Genomic DNA, 27,888 nt, shown 5'->3' on the forward strand with positions numbered 1-27,888 from the left:
TCAGATATGCATTGGATATTCCCCCTCCCACTTTTATTATCCCGCTTTTCAATTTCCAAGAATAAGCTGGTATGAGAGAAAATATTGAGCGTTTTGTCATTCTGTGTCAGCAAGGATACTTATACAATTGACCCTAGGGAAGTTTTCTTTGCAGTCTATGTGATACCCACAACGAACGTACATGTGCGCCATCATGTGTTATCGTTTGAGTACAGTGCTTCCATGGGGTACCTAGTCAAATATTTGTAAACTTGCACTGTCAGTGTGAAACGCCTGTCTACATAGGGAAAAGGGAGGTTGCCTCTAAAATCAAATTCAAAAGTGGGAAGCTGGGAAAAAGGGAACTGTTCTCAGCAAATCGATTCCGTAGTCAGGTATTACAAACGTTGCGCTTTGACGTCGACCACATCCCTATGAGTCACATAATCATATTACATGTTAATACGCTATTGTTCGAGCGACGCATCCTTCAGTCGCAAGTCGTTCACGGTCGAAAACAATCTATTCGCCCCTGCAAACCGAATTCTAATGACAAAAGAAGTGAGAAGTGGCTAAGTGCTTGCCTCATTGTTCTTCTGTAAGGCATAAGAGGATAAACTTGTTTTCCTGATTCGAGTTCCGCGGTCTGGCTCATGACTACGCAACAAGTTCACTTGTAATGTATTCCCAATTGTAGAAATCAGCTGATATCGTATTCCGGGTTGTGTACAGGCATAAGGTACGACTATGGTCGAATCGATTTTCCCGGGAAATGTGAATGTCCTATTTTAGCGTTGGGAATTAAGTTCTATATTAAAAAGGTGATTCATTGTTCACTTTCCGGTAAGTGATAGTTTTCAATTGTTTAAGGGTCATTACCAGTATTCAAATTTTGGAAATTTACGTTCCTTTTCCTTTTTTAAGTCAAAATCGACTTGTGTACAGAATTTTCCCAGTTAGTGGAGCTTGCCTCGTCCTTTGGTGTCCCGCCCACTGCTTTAGTATGCTAATTTATTCTCGTGATTTGCGACGTATCAGAACCTTTGATTGACAGTGCATACGATAGTTGAGTGCAGTCGACGTTTCGCCATCAAACTCATCTGATCTCGGGATACTAGTTTGTGACTTGACGGTACCAAAAGCCTGGATTTTGTGCTGTTTTATCGCTAGGGGTCGTCCATAACCTCCTCACGGGGAATTAGAGGAAGTCTTTTCTCCGTAATTCCAACCAGTTCAGAAGCTAGAAGGTAAATATCTGCGAGAAAATGTCTCGCTAAGCTGACGCTGATCACTCATCTAGGTACAGATGGCAGCGGTCATTTCCATACAATGAGCGCTTGTGGCTTTCTACGACCACTTTCGCTGTATTCGCTGTTTGGACCTTAGGGTCGTATGGATTATTCTATGGAATTAGTATTTATTTAAGTCATTTTAATGGAAACTCCGTCTACTTGATAAAGTTAAGCAAGGGGACGCAAGTATATATCTAGGCGCGTTCTCGATCCCCGGCGCCCTGAGTTGATTGTACGGGCACAGTATTCATAGCGCGGGCTTTGTGATTGAAAAGGGGATAATACCGGTGCGTTTTGTCCCATTTTAGCTTATGTTATGTCCGATATACGTCGTATAATAATTTGACTCGATTTTGACTCTTTTCGTCGGATCACATGGTAATATATATATATATATACATGATGCTTCGTTGAAAAAAAACAAAACGCGTGAGTCGAGAATTTGTCGCCGTTTATAATACCTCACGGTCGTTTGTCGTTTTGTAGCGCCAACAAGAATGCATCATTGAAAGTATGTACTACAGGAATAAGTTCATTACCGCTGAACAAAATGCCGTGACAACATTTGTAAAGAATGAAGGAAATTGAAGTTTTTAGAAGTAGAAAATGACGTCTCGTCCACTTCGTCGTGCTTAAGCTGATTTGACTGTGCCCAGTGTTTGTGAAATACTGCTGCTGTGACTTACAAGGACAAGGAGAGATTTCCTAGGGCTTGAACCCTGATAGTGTGTCCTCGTTCGATAGTGCAGCCCTTTTCGAACAGTAGGGCAGCGCTGTGCGCTAGGGTGGAGCTTTACGCGCTGCAATGTACCGTCCGTGAGCTAAATGCGTTGTACACGAAACCTTTACAAGGTTTCACCTCCGTTTAAGCTAGAAGTATGTTTAACTGATATTTTAACTCATAATCTTGAGCTTATGCTCGAACGTATAGAGGCAATATTGGCAAGGATATCGAACAGCATTGAGTTATACCTGTGCTGAGGCCAAAAAAGCATGGGTTTCATCTGTATAGGACTATATTATAACATAAAATCGTCCATCAATTATGGCTTATGTTAACCTTTCAAAACACTAGGAATATCTATTGACATACGTTAAACATCTCTAGTGCTCAATTCTATTAAACACTGACGGAAAATATTTTCAGGTGTTTGGCTATCATTTGACTAGACTGGAAACTACGTCAGTCTAGGCTATTTCATGATGGAAATTCAATCCCTACCATAGCGCACCTGCACATTTTTCATCTCATACCCGATACTTGCAGTCTGGTAACAGTTTCACTGTCTGGCAGATTTGCTTAAAACAATCATTTATAAAGTTACAGCTTTTTTGTAGATTTAAAGTTGGGATGTGCTAATGAAAAAAGAACCTGCGTTAAAAGGTCAACATTGACCAGCCACAATTGACATTTATTGCTCTTTGAAATCACAGCTGTTTGTTCGAACTTTTAATGAAGCAAACATTATCTTACACCAGTAAATACTCAGTATAGGTGGCTTTATTATAAAATTGTATGTCAAAGATTAATGCTGATCTTCAAGGTGATTATGTCTTTCTGAACACACACAAGACGTCAGAACTTATGTAGGTGTAGCATAGGTGGTGACGTATAAAGGAAGTAATGCTATACTGAGCTGTTTCAACCTTTCACTGTTTCACTAAAGTGTTTTATATATCACATGCAGTGATCAGCATACAGAAGCAGAAAAGCTAAACTCCCACCATGGACGCATGACAGTCACTCTTGTTCATCCATGTTCTAGGAGTCTTTTCATCATGTGAAAGTTCAAAACTTAAAATAACAAAATTCTTTCTGTTCATTTGGTTTTGGGGTAATTGAAATTTCCTGTCAATTTGGTAATGTGCGATGGGGCAGATAATTATCACCATTGGATGTGTCTGATAGAAGGGATTAAGACTTCCTATAGACTTCTTCTTTGTGCATACCAGGATGTATTAAGCTGAATAGAATATTCCTTACAGCTTTGCAAGAACAATAGATAATTACCATGAATCCAATCTTCCCTGCAGTATTGTTTTGTCTTCCTGTGTGTGTGCATGCATGTGTGTGTTCCTCACGTTTCGTAGGTATTTTCTTTATGCTGCAGAAACAGGTTGGCGGTTTTCCATTTTTGATTACAAACTTTTGTCAGTGAATAAAAAATCAGCTAACACTTCCCGCAAGGGTATTGTATCATGTCTTCCCTTCTGTGGCTTGCCACAAGACTAACTTCTATACCGTATGAACAGAAGTACATGTATTGGAAAATGAAGGGGATACAGACCGTTATTCTGAAGTTTTTAGTATCACTTCCTTAGATCAAAATTAGCACTAATAATTGTTCTGCCAGTTTGATGAAAGAAGCATATCCTGAGAAAGGAGAAGTGACTATATGCAACTAGTGACTTGAAATGTGGTTATCCTGTGGTATGTGGTATTTATAGAACTTTACTGGTATACATACCATATAGGATAACACATACAGATAATAAGAAAAGTGTGCGTGCTGTCACTGAGGTGTAGAAATTCAAAAATCTAAGATTTCCTCATCATTATGTATTTGAAAAGATTTTGCAGTTTAACCGTACACGGGTGCTATTGCAGGGGCAGGAGTGGTGTAAACCAGATCTGCATTACAAAGGAGTTATCCATGGTATGCATTGGGAGCTATCATAGTCAATTCATCTTTTGTATTCAAGTTACTTTCATCAATACCTAAAAATAATCATGTCTGATATCCAGGCATAGGTTGCCCATTGTCCGACTCTTTTTTTAAACGAGACAATTCATTCGTTTCGCAAGATCTGAACTAGTAGGCAGGGGATTTTCTTTGGGTAAAATCTAACCGCTTCAGAGCAGTTTTTATTGGCTTTTTATTGGACTGGTCTGCCCACTCACATTCTGTGTAGTTGAAGTCAGGGGCAGTGTGTGTCTCTACGGCTTGAATACCTATGATGATCAGGAAGTGCTACAGACTCTGTCCTTTATGTGTGTTAGCAATTGTTTCATTGTAGGGGAATTGTGCAAGAGAGTAAATGGATTGTGAAACAATAGTGAAACCCAGCCTGCGTGAGGTAGACCTATGTCAAAATTGAGCCACAATTTCCAAAACTTACAGTAGCCTAAAAACTACCCTATGTGAGATCAGTTTCCCTGAAACTCATAGAATTACATTCTCTGTTCTACAATAGGTTATACATAACTTGCACATAGCTGTTTGCGTACAATGTTTTAGTTTTGCCTCTTACAGCGTGTAATGTCTAAAAATTTGATACCAGAGTTTAATTTTCCTATACCAGTAGTACAGTAAATGAATATGCACACTGTTTTGACAGCGGAATACCAAATGTATGTTCCAAATATCATTCATGTACAACAGATGTCTGCATACTAGCAAAGGGACACTGAAATCACTGTGTTTTTACATATCAGCAGTATTTAGTCTCTTTCATTGTAAAGCAAACATTTTCCACAGACATATTATAAATTAGAGCTGCTTACACAAGTGAACACTGTGTGTAAGTGTATTGTGGCGAAATCATAACTATATAAGCCACCTGTTACATTTGGTTAATATCTTATTCAAAAGATAAAGTACATTTTATTGCTAAATTCTTTCATCACATTGTTGTCCTTTTAAACCAATGTGTCCAGCAATATTTTCTTCAATTTTTATTCAAGAAAATGAAAATTCTGATTCTGTAAACATTGCTGTCAGCGTCTGACTATTATTTGTTTGTGTAATTATTGTATCTCTTCATCACGCAGGTTGTAAACACTCTTCCTGAGCAACAGAAGTATGACGTGAAGCTGCCGTAGAAAAGATTGCCATATTTTGTGAAGTGTTTGGTTGCTGGTTTCGGAAAAGTACCTTCACGGCAGACAGTACAGAGAGGAATTTACATCTTCAGTAGAAGGGGTAGCCGTGTTACTGGAAGCTGGTGTGTCTGCAAAAGTTGGTTACTGTGCTGTGTAGTTCAGCAGTGATCTCCATTGTGCAGAAGGGGAAATAAGTGCTTTTTTCTCCTCAGTGAAATTAGTGAATCAGGGATAGTGGGAGATGTACTTCGACGAGATGGCAAGGCTCAGATTTACAGTAGTTTCTGTGGTACTCTTATTTTCCTTATTCAGTATTTCATCAGGGTTGCAGTTTTCGGGATCTTCATCCTGCTATGCACAGTATGATATGTGGGATGCAACGACGAATGGAACGCTAAGCTTTGAATTCAAAACAGCCAAGAAAGAAGGCCTGTTAGCATACATGGACGATGGGGGTCAGTACGATTTTCTGGAATTGAAAGTAGCAGAGGGCCACGTGCGACTTCGGTATCGTATCGGTGAGGCTGCACAGACTGTAATGCTTGGGGATGATATGAATGACAACAATTGGCACTCAGTGGAAGTTATGAGAGATTTTCAGAAAACGACTCTCATTGTCGATGGTGCTAGAAAGGCAGGGTCGGCCAAAGATGATACGGAAACAACTCTCACAAGCAAAAGTGATCTGTATGTCGGTGGAATACCGAGGACAACCCGCCTTACGGCTTTGGCTCTGCCTTCAGTGATGTTTGATGCACGCTTTCAAGGTCATATCCGAAACTTGAAATATGGATTAGGAGGTGGACGCTGGAGAAATGCCCAACTGCTGAACCAAGATGGAACAAAAGAACACGCATCAGATGAGTGTGTTCGCAACAACAAATGTGAACACGATGGGCTGTGCATCAGTACAGATTCGGGTGCTACCTGCGATTGCACTGGTACTGGATATGAAGGGGAATTCTGTAACGTAGGTAGGTGTGAAAATCGGCAATTATGTAAGCTATGCAGAGATATTAATGATACGCCATCCTTGTATCCATCATGTTGTATTTGTAACCAGTTTGGAGAGAGATGCAGCTACAATGTTAAATGCCAATGATCATGTGTAACTCATGTGAAACAAATGACTTTGATTTTCTTTTGATGTTGATCAGACTCTTGCATGGTTCAGTTGTCAAGAATAATTAAAATTATTACTTTAAGTCAGCTGTAAAAAGTTAATTAGTGTTCAGATTTCATGGGGTGTGTGACTGTTTTGTGGCACTTTCAACACAAAATAGTGATCCATACAAGTACATGTAAGTAGACCCTTGCATTGTCATCATGCTTTTCACAGACGGCTTCCAAACGTGACAGTCTAAGGTGTTAGGTGATTTTCCAGTGTTAGATAAGAATAATGTTAAGTACTTTCATCCTTCTCTCACAATTGGAAAAAAATAATTGAAATGTAAACATCCATATACATGGCATTGTATTCATTCAGATACATGCTAAATTCCAATTTATACTGTCAAATTTTAGTGGTGATACTCAACAGAAGTTTAGACAGACAATATCTGAACAGGATGAATATAAACATTGATGCTATAAACATTAAGTTTATAGCAATCTTGATGTGAAAATTTAGAAGAAGGGCATGTATGGTCTCTGAACTGCTTCTGTGAACTTTCTAAGGTTCTCGCGACACTCTATGTATGACAAAACACTGAAAAAAGAACTCTAATGCTATCAATGAATCTCATCTTTTAATCTACCTTATTTTATCACGTCTTTGGATGAAAAAATCCAGGAACGTACCCTGTGTGATACATATGTAGTGCCCTGCATGGTGGTATATGTACATCTGCAGTAGATGTTCAATAGTGTTCAATCAATCAAACACAGACCGCAGTTTACTCAGAGCACTTGGTTATTTCATTCTGATATTATAACTCAGGATCTAGGGCACTTTTACTGCAGTGAATTGATCTGAAAAAATGAAACCAGTGAAAAATTAGCACCAGTGGAGTTTTTGTATCCCGCTTTTGAAACGTGATTGTATCAATTGGAATTAGAGATGTGTAATTTGCCGCCTATTCAGAATCCCAGTGAGTCAAGAATTTCAGTCCAACCATTTTAGTCCAACCAACTAGCTTTTAAACATGTTTTGTACAGTGTACACATATCTTTGGTCAAAGATGTTTTTTATGATAAAGACACCCACGTGTTTTCGGTAGATCTAAGATGTCTGCCACTTTTCAGGAAGTACCGTGGACTGTTTCATTGATATTTCAGACATCAGTGACCAAGAAACTTCCTGCCCAATTGACCCACTTTAAGCAACAAAGTGAACATTGTGAAAATGAATGAATTCTATCACGGCCTCCCTAAGGCGAGAGCAAAAAAATCTTGTCAGTAAATTGATAAACAAGTGATTTTTTTATCTACCATTTATGTAAAATATTGATTTGCCAGGAAGGAATGATCAATGACATTCATGAATCAAAAGAAAACTTATTCAAACATGTAGTTGATCTTTAAATCAGGCATTGCAAGAGATATCGAAAAACATGATCTGTTTTGGTTTTCAGGGCAGTTGTTGCATCTCTTTCCACTGAAACCTTGTCCTCATTTCTGATGTTTGTATGTATTGTTTTTTGTATACTGTCATGTTTACTTACCGTTCAGTGAGTGCGTGTAGTGTCTTTTGTGATTCTATAGAATGTGTTTTCTATGCTGCGTTGAATACCCTGTCAGTGTTCTCATTACGATAGTGTCGCTCTCACACGCACAGTGGACGTCTAAAAACGCATTTTGTTATGTTTTGCACCAGTAAAGAAAGAGTTCCTTTCAAAGCCTGGTCATTCCTCATATATCAAGAAGAAACCAATTGAGTTTGTCAGCTCCTGTCCTTCACCCAAGAGATACAACTCTAAGGTCACTTGTGAAATCACAGCTCCACTTCCCTTGAAGTCTGCTAAAGTGACCATTTCAAATAAGCTTACACTGCACACATGCAGTCATTCCAAGTGTGGTCGGTGATCAGTCATAGCGATAAAACTTTATTGCCAAAGAAAGATTGGTGATAGCCTGCTTCAGGGACAGGGATATGTTATATTGAACGCAAACAGCATTCCTGCTCTCCAGTCTACATACTGACAAAAGGGTATTTCAGCACACACAATGACTGTAAGACATGCAGATGTTTAGTTTGCCTAAAGTAGTAAAGTGCGTGGTAATTCCCAAGTGCCGTGCAAATTCTTATAATAAATTACCATGTGTGATCTTTTGAAGCTATATTATAGACCTTTTTTCGGAACTGATCTAATGCAAATTGTACAGCTGACAGTGAATTTAGGAAAGGTGCTAACCTGGCACGAATTGGCTATGAATCATATGACATGGCCTCCATGATTTACAAACCTGAATGTTTGACCTTGCCTCTCGTCAAAACTTAGAACCATCTCTAGTAACTAGCTTATTCAGGACCACACAAAGATCCAGAGACTTGGAAGTTTGAACAGGATTTCTCCTTGCCTTCCTCCACCCAACCGCACATTCCATTTAAAATGGGTCACCTCCCTTTTGAGGAGAGAATAAAAGGACACGGTATCTACTACGGTTGAGAATGCCAAAGGACCTGAGCAGGGCACGTTTGTTTGTCAGGCAAGATCTGTTTTATCATCGGGCCAAGACAGTTCACTGTGGGAGGAGCAATCGACCCAACCCAGGGCAGCTTTGTAATGTCTTCTTTAAAGCTCGCAAACGATTAACTAGCCGTACATGTGTAATATGCGAAGAAGTTTAAAGTACAGTAACTGTAAAACCAAGAAAAGATACTCTGTGTTTTATAGTGTTTGGCTTTTCTTTCACAATGTTCAGTTTAATTTAGGAAGTTTGGACAGATGTTGAGAAGCTGTGTTGCTTTGCAAAACACAAAGACTACTTGTCCTTCAGCTGTCAATGGGGAAAAGAAAAAAACGTGTTGTCAATGTTTATGATCACACTTACAACAATGCAAGGATACCATGCAAATCAAAAGAAGCTATGAAGTGAAAGAAATGAACAGAAAAAAACGCGAAATCAGGTTACACTATTGTGATATTGTGTAATTTCTATCATTTCGGCACAAAAAATAGCTACATGTAATCAGACCAAAAAGAAAGGACAACACATATGGTGTCTGTGAAAATTCCAGACAATGTGAATGAAAATTACTCTACCTATCTGTGATTATCTATCACCTTAAAATTCACAATCTGGTATAATTGTTCAAGCTTCAGACACAATAACTTTTGTATAATCGGATTTCAAAGTGTAATATGTCACTGTGTAAATATTCCTTAAATTTGTCAATACAGTAAATTGCAATGCCAAATCTACAGAACTTGCATTTGTCAACTTCGTGAAATTGTGTACAGTGGAAATTTCAATGCGAATCACAATTTTTGTGGTAATTTTTGTTTGAAGATAGTGTAAATATTTCTGGCTTATCCACAACAAAATTCTCTTTAAACCATCTCAGGAATTTGACTTGGTCAAATCTTCTCACATACATAATCAGAAAGACCTGTTTTTTCGGAAATCAATCTTTAAAATTTTATCTCACTGTATATGTTGTCTGCTCTTGGAGGCAAAGGTCATTTGAGTTCATCTGCTGTGTTTTCGAGGTGAAAAATACATTGCAAGGACATGTCAATTTTGTGTTCACATCATGGGTATAAAAGAGAGAGCGCAGAATGCCGCCAAACGAAAAATTGCTGGAATAATTTCCTGATATTATGCGGAAATAACTCAGTGTAATTATCTCAGCAAACCATCCAGATAGCGGTATATTTCATCAGCTGATGCTATTTGCTTCTCTCCTCATCGCCTCAACATTCCAAGTCTTCCATTATCATGCCAGCATTTTCATCGAGTTACCTCATCAATCAGATTGAAACCATGGCCTCTTTTTAAAAATCCCTGACCAGTATTATTTGTCATAAATAGTCACGACATGCATTGAATGTACTTTTTCATGTAACAGTCCTGCACATTTTAAACATATTTTTCCTTGGAAAGTTTGTATTTTTTAACACTTTTAGATTATAAACTCCTTTCCTTTTTATCATGTTCCCTTGTATTGTAATTTTTCCTTTTTAATGTTAAAAATAAATCATGCTACATTTTCCACACAGATAACATTTTTATATATATTTGATAACATGCTGATATTTTATCCATGTGCATTTTTTTGGTGTTGAAATTTTTAGATCTGTGTGGAAGTGATCTTGTGTCAATTTACTGTCTTTTTATCTTCCATTGTCTGTGTGTGTTGGTGTTTTGATCTTTGTAATTTTTGATGTCCAGCTCTTTTTCAGCTGTACGATACACATGATGCCATTTGCATCTTTTTTTCTCGTGAGAGAAATATTCATATTTTTTCTGCCATGGTTGTCTCTTTCTCTTTTTTCCATTGCTAAGCTGTATCATCATCTATGCTATCTGAGGAAGGTAGGTGGTTTATTAGGGGTGCCAGTGCATGCCGTACGCTGTACCCAACCCATGTCACTGGCAACTTTGTCTTTGGTGAGACAGACAGGCATGCCATGTGTCTAAAGAAATTGTGTATAATGATACAATGCATGTATGTGAACCACGTCTAGCGAGACACACCCTAACCTCATTCCCATGCATATCCCATGTTAGATTCCTCAGGCAAAATTTGAAATTTAGCTACATTCTGAAAGGTTTTTCTTTTTACTGAGGTCTTAGTTCAGGCAATGAGAATAAAGTTAGTTGAATTATAGTTCTCAAAATGAAAGGATACAGTTATTGACATGATGTATGTTCTTATCCACACCCAGTGTCTCCTATTCACAAGCAAAAATTTATTTCTGGCTGCTCAAGGTTTACCTTCTCTCTATGGCCCATTAAAGACAGCTTGCGTTCAAATTTCTATCTTGCTAATACAACATAGCACCAGGAGCAAGTTTGCCACCAAGGGGACCCTCTTGAAAATGCACATTAGCTAAAAGCTTCTTAGAATACAACTTTAAGACCACTTACAGAGTTGAACAGAACATCAAATCTCTTCCATATCCACAAAGAGCACTTGCCTTTGATCTCATAATTGTTCCCCGGTGCTCTGTGAACAGTTTAAGAAGAATTTTAGTCAGTGGCACTAAGTAAAAGCTCTAAGACAGAGAAAAAAAATCCACAAGTCAGGGATAGCTGTCAGGCAAGACTTATAGCCATTTTGTCATTATGCTGAGTTTTAATATGTGTTCTAACTGAAATAGAAATTATGACTATGTACAGAAACCATGTCAGTTTTAAAAGCTTAATGTGTACACCTTCAAGGTACAGGAAAATGTAGCAAATGAAATTTGGATTATATGCCCATCTTCTGAATGAGATGTGTTGATTTCTCTCTCAACTCTTGCCTCAAAGGTACGTTTAAGAATCAAGAATTGAGAACATGTCAGCAATTAACTCCTTTGAATATATCCTATAGTCAAACTTCCAGCATTGTGAAGAATTTCACTCATCCTTTGATCTAGATTTCATTTCTATTGAAAGATCTCTCCCTGGTCACAAAATGGTGACGTACACACCTAATGTTTACCACGTACTTTCTGTTTTTTCCACTAGTCTGCTACACACTTGGGTAGCAGCCCAAACATTTAGGAAGTTAAGAACAAAAAAGAAACTAATTCTTAACAAAAAGAAAGGGGCAAAAAAGAGAAAGTGTTAACAGCGATTGACATTCTTTCAGGAATTCAGCCAATACAAGTATCTGCAGGCTGCGGCTAATCCTATACAACCCTTATTTGTAAAAGTACAATTGCGCCTTGTGTTTCTATGTAAATGAACTTTTTATTCACAGTTCCTCAGGGCATGCCTGTCTATCCTCCAAGGTGAAACCCCTTCTCTCCTCCACCCTCAAAAAAAGAAACAAAAACAAAAATAATCAACCCGTCCTGCAGTCCCTGTCACATAGCTCATGAAAGCCCTTTATGCAGAGACCTTACTGTACCTGCTGCAAGTGTGTGTGTGTGTACATGTACCTACACCATGGCTTACACAATATTTTCACTTTTCACTCAAATGTATTTTATACAGTCCACCGCTGTAAGCAATACATACTAGTGATTGTAAATGTATAACAGAGTATGGTATATGTTACTGTTTCGTTCCAAGTGATGTCATATCTATGTTAAATATGTGTGCACGTACATTAACTAGTCCAGTGCAGACATACATGTACATACACGCTCTGTCGTTGACACACAATGTTGGTACCTCGTCAGTTCACTCATACATAAAATACCCATGCTATACACACACACATACAAAAATGCAACCATACATAGTCTATCATATGTTTACCGCTGTAAAATCCACTTGTACATTTTTGTACCCAGTGTTCACCACTTCTATACACAACCATCAGTGGTAAACTGGTAGATACAAGTCGTCATGTCACCACAATATGTGTATATTTGTGCTTATATCCTGGAACCTATACATTTTAAATACAATATTTGCTTTCACATTCTTTAGCAGATTAATTGTCTTTACATAAAGTTTAAAACACTGCGAAATGTGTTTGGTTTTCACTTAGCACATTTTATCCAAATGTGTAGAAATTTGATGACATAGCAGTAATAACAGTTGCATGTACCCGTCCTTTTGTACACTTCAATTCCAGCTGTTTTTTTAAAACCAATATACAGTAGGTATGTTTTATATAGTGCATGGATTGATCCAAGCATCACCCAAGTAGATAGAACATTTCAATTATCACGTAGAATATTGCATAAATATAATATGTACCCCTGAAATAGCAAATAAGCTATCACATTTACTGGCTATGAAAGTCACCATTTCCCTCCGCTTTCAGCTCACATTCACCATATCACAGCTTCAATAATTATTGCAACCAGACAAAAAATGAAAGATGAGAGTCAGGCCATCTTGCTATATAATTATGTAGAAAAAGCAGTCCCATATTCTGATTGAGGTTTACCTTACAATCAAGCTATCAATAAGAGAACACATTTTCCTTGGGGAGCTTTAAGAAACATTTCATTTTAAATTTCCGTACAAATGTCAGGGCAATGTCATGCATGTCACTCTCTGAACAAAACAAATGGAAATATAAAAATAACTAGGTCATCAATGTCATGGAAGAAAAAAGTTACCTTTTAAAGTTACATACTGTGGCATCTGATTCCTAAAATTAATATACCGGATATGTCATGCAAATAGGTTGCCACATTTATTGATAAAAAAATTACCTGTTTTGGCAAGTTTTCAGAGGTAGACCTAGTCTTTCTGAATAAGCAGTGCACGATTAAGACAATATTTTGGCTGCATCGTTTTATTCAGCCATGATCCTTGATTTCAGGGGTGGGGTGGGGGATGCTATGGAAGGTGCACCGTCTGAGTTCCTCATTTCTCGAAGTATTTGATCTGATAAACTAATGGAAATCAAAAACAGGATTGACAGTAAGGCTTTCGTTCAACTTGTAGATCAAATCATGAATGCAGGATGGGATGCTAATTAACAGGTCCTGTCCATGGCTGAATAGAACAGTAGCCAAAAAGTTAGTTATAGTCAGCAAAAATGGCAAAATAAGATCAGGTTGCTGTTATAGAATCCTCTTTTTCACACAAAATCTATGTTGATGTTCTGTCACAGTGTTGAACAATGTCAGGATGTCCAGTGATTGCAATCAGCAAGCATTGTTCACACCTACAATTGCTGATCACAGTGTGTGTAAGCAATCTTATCAATATCAAATCAAACCCATGCAATCCATGCCGAGGGCCGTGCAACATCCATTGCCACACGCCCATGTACTGACGTGCTGTCACTTTTTTCTTCTCTTTCCATCGAAATTTCCCATCCAACATTTTGACATTTAGCCGCCTCAGTAGAGGATGAAGGTAGGTCATTGATCAAAAGCCTCATGCACGCCACGTGGGCACATCCCCATGGGCACCAGTAATATTAATTTCACCCATAGGTAATAAGGTTTAAACTGCTTGAATTCACATTTATCATAATTTTATATTTTATTACTTTAAATGCTTAATTCAACCCAAAGTATATTAAGCAAATATAGAGGGGATAAGGTTTCATTCATCTTATGCACTGATCAACATATCTTCTAATATTATCGGGAGAAAATATTTTTGAGTGTTCATGTCTTTGCGGAAAAAGATATGAACTCTTCTGTAATTATTTACGGGTTTAGGGCTCTCTATCACTTCTGTTTGTTTTGTGTCAGTCCTGTTTAAGTATATTACTGTTTTATGTGCAGATTTTTTCAGTGAATTTTCTGCTTTGTATGTCTTTATGTGCTTAATGTTTTTTTCCAACAGTGAAATTTAATTATGTTTTTTGAAACACCTTAACTGGTTTTGTATATGCGCATGTGTATGACAAGAATTTCATGATCAGGGCAGGCTCTGGTCATGACACCAGCAGAACTCAGTGAGGCTAAATGTTGCCCATGGACTTGTGTCAAATGGGTATTGCAAACAAGTATGTGTACGTGTGTGTGTTTTCACTGATCTTTGAGTACAGTACGTGTATGTGTGTGTCACTGATCTTTGAGTACGTGTATGTGTGTGTCACTGATCTTTGAGTACGTGTATGTGTGTATCACTGATCTTTGAGTGCATGTATGTGTGTGTCACTGATCTTTGGACAAGGTACACTACAGGGACAAGGTACTAGAATTTTGGAAATTGTCTCAAACCCACCAACGGTCAAAAGTTGGTTACTACACATTGTATCTCGGGGTCACCCTGAAAAGACCCCTACATGACAATAACGTTCCTGTATTTTCAAGTGTGTCTGCAGGCAATATATGGTTATTTAGTATGAAATTCAGAGAAACTGTGGATTTAGTTGAATGGCCAGGCTCTTCATTTATGGCTATGGTATCCTATTGATGATATCTTGTTGGTCACCAAGAACAGCCATCTTCATCTGTGCGCCTTACTTGCCAGCTAGCCAGTCAGTTGATTGGTTACCTATGCCACCAGTAGGCATTTATGACTTCTAAATGTCAATTACAACTGAGGCAGTGTTTAAATTTAGCTGTTACCCAAATGTGCATGTTGCAATAGTTTGGCTTCACAATAATTTGTGAAATTGTAATCAGCAAATACCAAGGACAAATTATTGAAATGATGAAATCAACATCTATCTGAGAGATTTCATCCAGCAAAAAAAAGCAGTTCTTAAGAATGACGTACAGTTGTCAGAATTGAACTCATAATTTGAGCTTCAAAGGGTCTACTGTGAAATCCAAAGTACACAGTTGAGGACTGAAAAATTATGTCTTTGCTCTTTAACCACACTGTTCCCACAGGCATTATCTTGACATCATCAGTAGACCTATGGACATCAGCTTGAATATATTTCTCATGAATGAGGGCTGGTACACATCACATACATACACCAATGCTTAGTATGGTCTTGGGTCGTGTATGATTGCTATGATTTGTTTGTACGGATTTGTCAGCTACAAATACTATTTTGTACTTTGGCTGTTTGTATCACCGCTTTGTTTACCTTTTCCATGTCGTAAATGAATGGAGTTGTCCCCGAATCAGCCGCGAAATGTGCCACTTGTCACGTTCCAACCTTTTTTCCGCTTTACTCAACCAGTTGTCTTGAAAAGTTCTTCCATCATGATGACGTTGGTGTGATCAATTTGTTTCTTATAAAAATCAAAACATTTGTTATGTCGACTTGGAAACACAAGACTTATGCCTTTGCACATAAGTTGCCTTTAGGTTTTGGTACTTCACAATCATCCATATATGCCTTGCCTACTTATGTCAAAGTTGCCTTTTCAGCTGTACAAACTTAAAATGTAACAAAAAAGCCAAGTGATAAAACAATTTGTGACAATTTCTCTATCAAACAAAAAGTGATTCAACATTTTCGAAAGTTTCTACCTGCCATTTTTGTCTTCATGTAGAAATCAGAAATTTATGTTTTAAAGTTGTCTGCAAGTTATAATGTAAAGAAAAGATAAATATACAGGCATAGATTCTGTGGCATAACTTTGTTGCTCTACCCTAATTAGATTATACATGAGATTATTCATGAGTAACTGTCAAATTCTCTTTTTCTCTCCCTGTTTTCCCATTCCTAATGAATTCTGATGAAAATATTAGTAATAAAACATGTTATCAATTTGCATTTTCTATTAAAATTTCTTGTTACTGATGTTGTCACTAATTTTAGTAAATTTTTCTGGGAAATAGATTTACTATTAAAACAAGGTAAATACCTGATGTTGACTTTCCTCGTAAGCAGCCCACTTTGTAGCCACCCAGTCGTGCAGAATTGGAAATGACTTCAATCAATGCAACTGAAAACTCCCAGCCCCTTCCTATGTTACATTTCAATAGGAATCTGATTCAGGTAATAGATTATGTCCAATGTGTCCACTCTTTCCTTGAATTAGTGTATTTCGTCATCAATGGGCCTCATTATCGTTATTAAATTTAGCAGCGCATTGCCAATTAGTTCCCTTCAGTCATTTGATTTCACTACACAAATCAATACCCCGTTATTCCCGTAGGTGTGGACCTCATCAAGAATCGGCCAAATATGTATTTTGATGTTCATGAATTGAGCATGGCAATATGCCGCTCATAAAAATTCAATGAGGAAGTAGTGGGGAAAAGTTCAGATTTCCTAAAGGACTTTATCATACTAATGCTGTTGTCATGGTAACATGCCATTATCGCCTCTTTTCATGCCATGGATCACAAGATTAGCGTTCAGGATTTCCTTTTATGACCCGAATTGCAACAATCGAGCTTTGTGCCATCATTTCGGCCGACTCTTGTGGGAAGAATGACTACTTTGTTTCTAAATAAGTTCTCTAAAATCCCTGTTGCCTGATTTTTCTCCTCCATGAAATATGAGAGATGTGATAGAACTCTGAGAGACCCCTCTGAAATATTGCCTGACAAAATAGTATAAATATTTGTGTTCAAAACCTTAGGCTTAACTTGTAGTTTGTCTTGAGTTACCAGTCAAATTAGGATACTGTTACAATAGAACTTCTCAAGAAGTAGTTGAGGATTTCCCTCCTCAGGAAAAAGCTGTTAAAAAAAGGCATAAAAGTCAAAAGCAAGTAAAAGAGGAAATCGTTTGTTGTGCAAGAGGATATTAGCAAGTTTTAAATCTATACATCTGCAACAGTGTTCTACTGTATAGCGCACAATTGTAAATAGGCTTAGGGGACATTAAAACAGTTGAACAAGATATGTTGGAATTTCTGTGTTGCTTACGGTTACTGCAATATTTGCCATGTCTATTGATTTGCATTTTGTGACCTTTGACCTTGAATACATACAGCGGGCTGCTGCAGAGGATCTGGCTTTGTGGCTGACCTTACCTCCCCTGCCCATCAATAGTCTGGCCCCACTGCTTTAATCGATATGGAGGGCACAATGTCCAGACAAATGCTATAAACATAAAAATATCATAACATCGTATTTATGAAAATATATCTGTATGCAGGAGATGGCTATGTAAAATCATACTGAGACAAAATTGCATTTTACCTGCAATGTATACGAGTATGAAAATTTCATAGGTGGTTATAGTGACTTCGTACATAATTTTGACTGAAATCTTTGCGGAGTAACACTCACTTTTTCTAGCATAGTCTGCATTTATATAAAAAAGAGTGTTACACAGTTTCAACAAATGATTTAAAATTCATCAGAGGAAAATTGTGCCATTTGTTGTTGAATTCTGGAAGACGTCACACATGAACTCTCAAAAACATTGTGAAAAACATTTGGAATATTTCATTTCATCAACTCAGTGTGGTGTATGACCAGATATCAAACCAAGTTGTCAAGCCTAAATTGTCAGACACTGTTGATTGGTAACAGCTGATCTTTCTGCTTCGTTAACATATTTAGAGTTCCATCAACTGTAATGTCTACTGTATTTTCCAGTATGTTTCTTCTGACCATAAATTGCAGTTTCTTGTTCAACTCTTAAAATGTCACAATGGCCATTGTTTAACGTTGCAACTTGTGACCATATAATATCCAATGTCACTGGTGACAACTAAATTGTAGTCTAGTCTAGAATCTATTCATCAACAATAACCTTCATATTGTACACAGTGTGCTGCATTGTCAAGGATGATATATATATACACATATATATATATATATATATATATATATATATATATACGCACATACACTGCACCTTCATCTCCTATTCAATTATTGGAATGTTGTACCTGTATATGTTGCCCATTGCATCCCCAGTCAAATATTTTTTAAGCTTTGTTTACACATGTTTAGCCCGCAGAAATGTAAACAAGTACACAGTAACTCAAGTGAAAAATCTAGCATGCAAAAAAGTTCTGCCAGCAGTAACTAATGGAAGTCACAGTCTGGTGGTATCAGGCAAATTCCATCTCCAACTGCCATTGTGTAACACAGTCCGGTGGAGTGTCCGTGCAAAAATGCTGAGGTCAGCAGTGGTGGCTGCGTGTTTAGTGATGTTGTTTGGCACACAGCGACCCTGTCTGACTTTCAAGCAGATAAATCTGAGAATGGAAGAGATGGTAGATCAGTGGTAGGTCACTGCAGTCCTGTGGTAACTTAGAGGAAAACAAGTACTAGCAGTTTAATTTACACCTCGGCGTGTGTCTGTATGATAGCAAAACTACAAGGCATGACTGTGAGAGGCAATGTAATACTTGGTTAGCTTGTTACAGCTCAGTCTATCTGCCATTGGCCTGCAAAGAAGATCTTTGCTTGCCACCACATCACTTTTCCATGGGTAAGAAATTTGTGAAACTTCAACTCCCTCAGGAAAGAAAGCCTTTAGTACCTTTGTATTGATTTGACGTGAGTGTCATACTCAGGTGTTCCAGTTAACTAGTTTGGTTCAATGGTGTAAATGTATCTGATAGGAGAAAGTGTTATGTTGGGAGTATAATGCAGCTGTCTCAGTGAGTGCATTGTGTATCTCTTGCACAATTATTACTCAGTCTGTCGTCTGTCTGTCTTTCCATTGCTAATCCAGATACAGTGGTGAAGGTTTGGTAACCCTTGATCCCTCCAAGGTATCCAACATTCTGCCTATAATGGCTTTAGTCTGCTTTGTGCAGCATTGATTAAGAGGCTTATTCTCTTCACCAAACACGTCAGTTTGAGACAGCTGCCCTCTGAAACATATTGACCATGAGACTTTTCCAGGGTCTTTACTGGTTATACATAAACCATTTAGGATGCTTTGGACTGTTATAACTGTGACTGCCCAATTCCTGATATTCTGGCAATTCTGGATTTTAAAAATTCTGTACGCGTAAGACTTTCATTGGATGCAGTTCTCATGCGACAGAAGACATCCATTTCTCAATTTTCCTAAAATTTTGAAATGTACTCTGTCAGTTCCCTTAAGCCCACAGGGTTCATCAATCCAGGCATGTGTTTACCAGGTTTGTGTCGTAATTTGTGTGGAAATTTTGAGGGAATAGCATTGGCTTGCTGGGTGATGTAAATCATCGTAACATATTGTCACTGATCCATTTTCAATTGTACTGCAAACTTGCAGAGAAAACAACCTAACTGATGGAATCAGATATTCATCTTTGCATCTACAAACTAGTGTTCACCGCATACTTAGTTTGGGAACTGCAGTCATTTATTAGAATATAGAAAATAATAAACTATGTAATTTTCAGCCTGTAACAGGAATGGCTTCTTCCACAGGGAAGACAATGGCATTCATTCATATATGTAAATTAAATCAATTTCAATTAAAAGATGAGTTTGTTACTGGTACCTGCATACACACTGTAGTGCTGTCAGAGTAAGAACACATCACACACTGTATTGATAAACCTGAGAAAAGAACAATTCGTAAAATGTGAGAGTTAAAAGACAAGTGCATATCACTGGCTGATTTTTTGATAAAGTGTTGACTGTCATCATTTACAGTGCTGAACGTTGGCCTCAATGTGTGTTGGGAAGAATAGGTCGACATATTTCAGGAGTTAAGTGTGTATTCAAGAATTCCAATGGTTTATGTTACAAAACATATTTGCAGCAGCAGATGGGAGGTAATTACTGATGAAGTTCAGATAACTATAACTCATTTTCCAACGTTGGGCATATAGGATGTCATGATTAACATCAGTAAAATTTTGAGTGTTGTTGCCCTCAAACCAGACTTGTGGCTCCCAGTTGCAACCCAACTGCAACCTAAAACAACAAACAACTTTCATGGGTGTCATTTTGCAGTTTATGTAATCGTGTAAGTTATGTCGGAGGATTACTGTCAGGTGATTCTGAAATGTTGCAGAGCTGATATGTTTAGACATTCCTGCAGAGATGCCACGGCTTACGGTGATAATTATTGGAGTGTGATTTGATTGATTCCTTGAGGCGATTATCTGCTCCTGGATCCCATCAGATGGCTGTAGACAGTGCAAATTATATTTGTTATACACGGTAGTGAGTTTAAAGCATCATGTTCACTGTTACCTGAGCTGATTTTAGTGTGGCAATCAGAGAATTCAATGATGTGGTCGTTTTCTGGGGGGCATCTTCTCTCTAGACATTTCCACTTTCCAAGCGGCTGATTTGATAGTTTTAGCTTTTCACAGGGACCACCGTCATGGAGACTTGGCCCGAAATTGAATAGACGTCAATTTTACAAGTCTGATTATTTTCATCACCGAAGAAAGGAGTAACTGGATCATCTTCTGTCCGTAATTACCCACACTGATTGCCCAGGTAAACAGACCAGTGGCGGCACCAACCGAACTGTGAAAAGAAAACCGCAAAGCCCTGTCAGTGTCTAGTGTTGATACTTTCTGCAAATTGCATGCAGGGATTGTATATTGATTGATTGCAGCATTCTGTAGGTATCTGCACTGTTTCATCTGTGAACAAACCAATAACAAGAATGCATTTTATGTCATTTGATGTCTTTGTTAACGGCAGTGAGCACTTTATTTTTTAATTTGCTCAACCTGGTATGAAAGCCCCGCCCAAAAATTTACGTGCCACATCATCCAACCTTTCATGGTGTGTGATTTAACATGCATGTCCTGCCAACCAAGCGGTGGTGAGGGCACACTTGAATGGATGGAGGCTGATTTGGTCATCTACTTAGTCTGCCCATAGTGCTGTTGAGGAACTGTGGGTCATCAGCTACCGACTGATACTGTGGGTCATCAGGTCCCCCTGCAGATATTGTCTTCAGGCTCTGTTGACACAAGTAATAGCCAAGATGGTATTTAAATGTCAATCATGATGTCTGTCTTTTCCAAGATGTAACCTAGCAAGGGTAGGTGTTGTGGAAGGTGCTTTTATGTTCACAAGAGTACCATACTCTGAAACAGCTGGTAGTACATCCAGGACGTTTGTTGGCCAGTGTTGATGAAAGTAGGCCATTCAGTAGGGTCAGTAATTTTCCACATATCTTCTGACTTCAGAGATATGAGCACGATGGTTATCCAAAATTATTTGGTATGTTAGATTTTATATAATTCGGCAACTCCAGATCTTTGAAGATCTTTGAAAGAAAAAACAAAAACCCTGATTTGCTGAGTCTCATAGCTTGTATGTGCAACCCAATCACTGCAGCAGCGATGGCTGTATTGCGGTTATTGTCACTGCCCTGCTGCATGTAACATTTGGATGTGTAGCAGTGACAGTTCCTCACTGATTGACCTGAATTGACCCAAAACTGTTTGTCCGAGTTGGTCAGATTCTTCTAGTCGGATTGCCTAAAATCTCCCTCAGGTCAAATACATTTACTGAAGAGATCTATGTTCAAGCTGTCCTTGGCCTTGTCTTCAACCCTTTCATCCCATTTTCCTCTCTAAAGGTCCAACTTAATCATAGAAAACAGTGGAAATGGTTCAAACTAAGGTGGTGAAAGGGTTATTAAACTAAACGTTGGCAATTCAAAGTTGCAGTCACTATTATTTGAATAATTCTCAGGTTACAAGTAATCTGGCCAAGGAAAGCCTCTGTACCAGCCACACATGTAGATTTGGCAATTTTACAGTGCCCTTGACTTTGTCTGTGGTCGTCATTATCACATCAAGCCCATCTCATCAGGATATTTATCTATTCTGAGGATTGAGATTCCAGATGAGAGATAAAAAACGGAGAGCTGTACTCTGATACAAGTATACAAGCAGTGTTAGCCATCAACTATTAAATGCAAGAACGAAGGATTTAGGAAAGTAACCACAGCAAACTCACTGCCAGATCACCCATTGCCAGCAGTTGTCAATAGTTTTGAAAATACAAATTGCTTGAATGTGTGCAATCTGGTTCAACATCTTTGCAACATTCAGCATTTGACATACATGTAACACAACTGGCAGCAGCAGTAGGTGGAATGCTTGTGAGGTATGCTAAGTGAGTGAAACGAACAACGTCATGTCATGTTGAAATGGAAAACAATGTCTTGTCATGTTGAAATGGAAAACAGTGTCCTGGCATGTTGAAATAGAACACTACCAGTGTTAACAGTAGCCTTTGATGGTACAAGAAATGAATCTAGCCGACCTTTGATTATCCCCTTCTATGTGTCATGAACACATCATGAAATATCTTCAAAAGCTTTGTTAGCAATTATCACATTATTGGCAGTTTCTTAACAGTGTTCAGGTAGGAAAAAATGAAAAATTCATCAATCAAAATCTGAATAAGTTGTATTATGCCCAGACTTGGGTTCAAGCCTTAAAAAATCACATTTGACAAAATATTGAGAGGGTTCACATATGTGATGAATTTCTTGAAATTTGCAGTATTCACGCTATCCTTTACCTATCTGAATACCTTCAAATACTTGTGAATTGTGTAATACTTTGGTATATCTTCTCAATGTGTGGGCATTCAAGTGGTCCGTCCAGTTTATCCATATTGTTCATTAGAATGACATGGACTTTGCTATTGTTATGTTTGTCTGTTATCTTTGGACAAAAGAGAGATAGATAGCTCATCTTCCTAATTATTTACTCTTCAAATATTGAATTGAGACAGATGAACACTGTAAGTCCAAGTAAAGTAAAGAAGTATTTTAGGGCAAGGAACATCATTTGACATCCTTAATTTAAAAAATATACAAGAAGGCATCAATAACATGAAATGCTCAACACTGAAACCTGACAAAATTTCAAATTCTACTCCAATGTGAGAGTATTCAGTCCAAGCAATAAACATCTTAGTATTATTTTTGGATTGAATGACCCGAAGCGTTCAGTTTTTCCAAAATTTCAGTTCATCTTAAACTATATATCACATGTTGGATTAAAAATTGTTTTAGTTAGAGCAAAAAGGTTGCAGTATTTCTGGCTCTAAAAATTTGATCTGATGTTAATGACGATGAACACCATCCCAAATTTCAGTTTGCTAAAAAATGAAAGAAAATGAAAAAGAATTTGGTACTGTGGGCATATATTTTCATCAGCAGTGTTTGTTCTATAGTGTTCAACTATTTATTGGTTGAGATGTTTTACACATGTACAATACACAGTTCTGTGGCCTTCGTTTTAATATGCTGGTTTGCCTTGGTCAAACAATGTCACCTCACGCAAATAGCCATGTGACAACCGCTTTGAAGCAGCATGTGGTCCTTCAAGTAGCATGATTCAGATCCTTGAATGTAATAAGAATGAAAACGGGGAGGGAAAAGACGTTGCTATCCTCTTTTGTAAATGTGTCTTAAGATAAAGTGAAGTGAATTGTGTTTGTGCTGCGGCAAATTTTGAATGGATTTATTTGCCCAGCACATCTCCAAATATATTACTAATTCAAGCCCCAAATAAGCAACAATAGTAAGCGTCATTTCTATATTTAGAAAATTCACATCCATATTCACACCTTTGATTGATAGTTGACTCAAAGATGTGTCAGATGAAGAGAAATATCGTGACTGGTAGTTTGGACTTCGAGCTTACAGAAAACCCTGCGTACTGTCAAATGAATTCAGCCAGAGTGATTGTGAAATGTAACCGCTTTGGAAATACAGGATTGAGTTTGTTTTCAACCGACAACAAAGACATATGTTTATCATTTTATCGTGTGTAGATTTGGTTCTACTGATTGTGAGGATCAACAGGAAGCCGTTGTGTAAACTCTTTCAAGTTTTAGGGGGTTTCAGCTTGATATACACCATGATAATGAATCGGAAACATCACAGAAAAGATGAGACGGGAAAGGGAAAGCTGTTTCTTTTAAATCAGAAAAATGATAGATTATGTTTATCGCTAGTAGCATTGTTCAATGCAGACATAGGGTCTATTCAGATCCATTTGTCTTGATCGCAGCAGACAGCGTGGTCCTTTGAGATCGCTGTGACTTACAGGCATACACGTCGATTCAATTTCGATGCACATCTCCTGCTAGGAGATTGGCCAACAGAAAGATGGTGTGCACCTCCTGTACATCAGCATGTCATAGGTCAGACTGGAATCCAGAAGATGAACATCTTGTGCAAGGAGATGATATCAAATGTTTAACTCAGAATACAATGATTCATCAAACCTTTACACATAGCAGCAAAAAAACTGGGTTACAATCAATGGGATGACAAAATGCCGACCTTTCCCTTGTGTAGGATGTGGAAATAATGGCGTAGCTAAGGGGCATCTGTCCACTGAAGCTGAAAAGAACCCTCTCGGCAAAAGTAAACTCTTTTTTTTGGTCAGAGTATACACTTTATCAAAATATGTCAGTCTGTTCTTAAAATACTTGTCCAGCTCTTGCAATAAAAACAGAGAAAAGGCCATTGACTATGCAGGATATACAGTCTATTGATTGTGAAACAAGTGGTTTTGCACTCACCTTGCCTGTCAATCTGTATGAATAAAGGAACTCTTTGAAAACCGTGGAACATCAATGAGAAGAAAGCCTGTGTAGAGAGACTTGAATGATAAATCATTGTAATCCTAATACTGTCAAGGTTTTGTTCAGCACCACTCTTTCCAAAAGTGTGGTTTTTAGCCCATGTCAAAGGATGAAGGTGGGTGACAGGGGTCAGTTGAACTTCTCCTGGTCACATCTGTGACTTTTGGTAAAGATTGCCTCTTTGACACTCAAAAGTCATGAGAGTGTCATATTTATTGATTGAGGTGTGTGCAACAAAGTTTTAAAGTGGTCTGTGGCAACTGTATTAAATTTTGTGCCGTCAAGATGGAGCCATGTGTTGGTCCAGCTGAACAGTAGTCAGACATCCCCTATCACTCATGAAAAGGAAGTCTTTCAGATTGCGTCTTGGAGATGCTCTCTGTGCCAAAGTCAGTTGATGCGGTAACATGACCTGGTGGAAACTTCAGATGCAGCAACTTTTTTGAATGCGTGATATATCAAAAGAGAGAATGTGAGGTGGTTTGTAATAGAGCATTTTGTTGGCCTCTTTGATCATCTATCAAGGATGCATTTATGCATGGCAAAATTGGGTTATAGTCAGTGAACAGTCACACAAGTGATTGTCTACATGGTTTTGAAGAGTGAAAATGAAAGTGAATTGTGTATGAACATTCCTGAATCATGTCTGAATCCGCAGGAAATTCCTACTTTAAATGGCGCAGTCCGGTAACTTCTTTTTGCTTTCAGTTGTCAAACGTACTACTGTCTCTGTCGGCATTTTTATTCTATTTGATCTTTTACCACATGTACAATACATCATCATACAAACTTGTTAGGCTAAGCATTGCTTGCAAAACTAGTCTGTTACGGGATGTTAGAAGTTCAACATTGCTACGATAGCTAGCATGTATGTCAAAACAATTGAAATCTTGCTCACCAATACCTTGTGTAGTACTTCTGTTTAGATCCATAGGCTTCACAAGAAAAAAACCAAGGCAGATGGCTAACTTTCCAGTATTCCTAAGAGGATATAGACTTTTGTAGTCATTTATAGAGTTTATCAGTAGCTGGAAGATAAAAGAATATTGGCACCAAATTTGTTTCATCAGAGATTATGAAATGTCATGAAATCTACATTAGTTCACCATTTGCAATTCACTTTCACGGTAAAAGAAAAGATGCCAGTTTCATCATATATGTGGTGTCAGCACTTAAAATAATCCACATCTAATCACAGCTGCTACTATACTTGTATATTAGTAAATATATGAATGTGATTGCAAAATGTCAACACTGTCTCTCACATGGCAAATGCGATTACTGTATGACTATGAGACTCAAATGTGCTGTGAAGGGTTTGTTTCTTCATTGTTAAGGCAAAAAAAATATTTGTATGATTCAGGTGTTAGATATTTTGACCTCTGTACACACACAGGCAATTTACCTTTCCAAGACCTTGATCATTTGTGATTGACAATCACACATGGCTGTAATTACGAAAGAAAATTTCTTGTTTGCTTCCTTCAAAATTTGGATCGTAAATTTTGCTGCACCTTAGTCGTACTGGTTTGTCATGTTGATTACAAGGCCCTTCTTATTTATAGACATATTTCATCTGCCATAAAAAGATTGGACTGGCCTTTCACCGACATTTTAAAGTCTTTACCAAACAAAGGATCTATAATTCTAGCGCCACTCCTTGTCCTGTACAAATTAATATCTATGAGATAAATCAGGCCTTCAGGATTTTCAACCGCCAAACCAAGTACACATATGACTAATCTTTTTTCATCAAGATGTGCACATATACTCAACCTAGATTTTCAGAGGTGATTTTCTCAGTCTTTGTACCAGAACTGAATTCATTTGCATGTGTGCAAGTCTTAATATGGTTTTGGTACATGTCAAGACTGTCCATACTATAGTGCCGCCTAGTATCAATTTTATTAGGTCACCTCTAGTGTAATTGGTGATTGATATAAATGTGTGATTTTTTTATTGTGATGTCTATAAATATTCATGGATGGGGGGGGGGGGGTTCATCTCAAAATGTTGATAAACAGTGTACCTCAGTGATTTGTACTCACTTGACCAGAGCAATGACAAGACAATCGTTTGCCTTTTATCGCATTTGGCACGGCTTTACACCCATGTGGTGTGGTCAGTACTTTTGTACAAGATGAACTGTGCTCACACTACCCCTTGAATTGTCGCTAAAGATCATCGGTAGCGAACCAGTATTGAAACAAGGCACATGGTCAGGTAGCGTGGAGTCACGTTGTTCATGTTATCACATGTCACCGACACCCTAGAAATAGAAAATTAGTCTCTGGTAGCAATGTTAGTGAAATCCAGCAGAGACGTACAGTGGTTGCTAAAATGCCAAGGGACCTGATCTAGAAAGAATCTAGGGCAAATGTCTTTGCATATTTGTTTAGTTTGTGTCAATGCTAAGCGTACAAATATACATGAACGTCAAAACAAACGTAATTGTTTTTTTGAACTGTGTGTGTACAGGAAAATTACATAAAAAGCAGATGAGAGCTAGATTGCCGTGTCTAAACCTGTTGGGGGAAAGATGTCTTAATTTGATTGTGGATTTCAAATCTTTGCCAAATTGTTTGAAGTCAGGCAGCTAATAATGATCTCATATGTTTACCAAGGGTGACCAAATGGGGGCATACAGAAGAACATAGATTGAAATTGGATCGATAAGTTTGCCAGTGTCAAAGTGCTCAGAGATCCATGTCCACACAGGGATTTAAATGCTTGAGCCTACAACCTCCACAGCATGTCTGCAAGATTGACCCTGTTTTGTTTACCAAGTCAGGTCAATCCCTCCCCCTATAAAACCCTGATTGTAGCAGGGTAAAACAAATACTTATCTCTCCCAAATCTATCTTTATAGTTTCACCACAG

At 37.9% G+C, this 27,888-nt stretch overlaps 1 protein-coding gene across 11 annotated transcripts in view; it reads left to right on the forward strand.

Annotated features, from left to right (window-relative positions):
• The first annotated feature begins 1,036 nt into the window (after nucleotides 1–1,036).
• Nucleotides 1,037–27,888, forward strand: part of LOC139150356 (neurexin-3-like) — an 82,680-nt gene continuing 55,828 nt past the window's right edge. For 4 of the 11 annotated variants that reach the window (XM_070722657.1, XM_070722659.1, XM_070722661.1 and 1 more), the window contains exons 1-4: nucleotides 1,040–1,226; nucleotides 5,044–6,068; nucleotides 10,543–10,572; nucleotides 13,993–14,013. In XM_070722657.1, the coding sequence (XP_070578758.1) occupies nucleotides 5,336–6,068; nucleotides 10,543–10,572; nucleotides 13,993–14,013 (784 nt within the window). In that variant the 5' untranslated portion in view covers nucleotides 1,040–1,226; nucleotides 5,044–5,335. Of the gene's footprint in view, nucleotides 1,227–5,043; nucleotides 6,069–10,542; nucleotides 10,573–13,992; nucleotides 14,014–27,888 lie in introns of all 11 variants that reach the window. The other 7 variants (XM_070722664.1, XM_070722666.1, XM_070722662.1 and 4 more) reach the window with 3 other exon arrangements.

This window comes from Ptychodera flava, chromosome 14, assembly GCF_041260155.1.
Source record: "Ptychodera flava strain L36383 chromosome 14, AS_Pfla_20210202, whole genome shotgun sequence".
NCBI lineage: Eukaryota > Metazoa > Hemichordata > Enteropneusta > Ptychoderidae > Ptychodera > Ptychodera flava.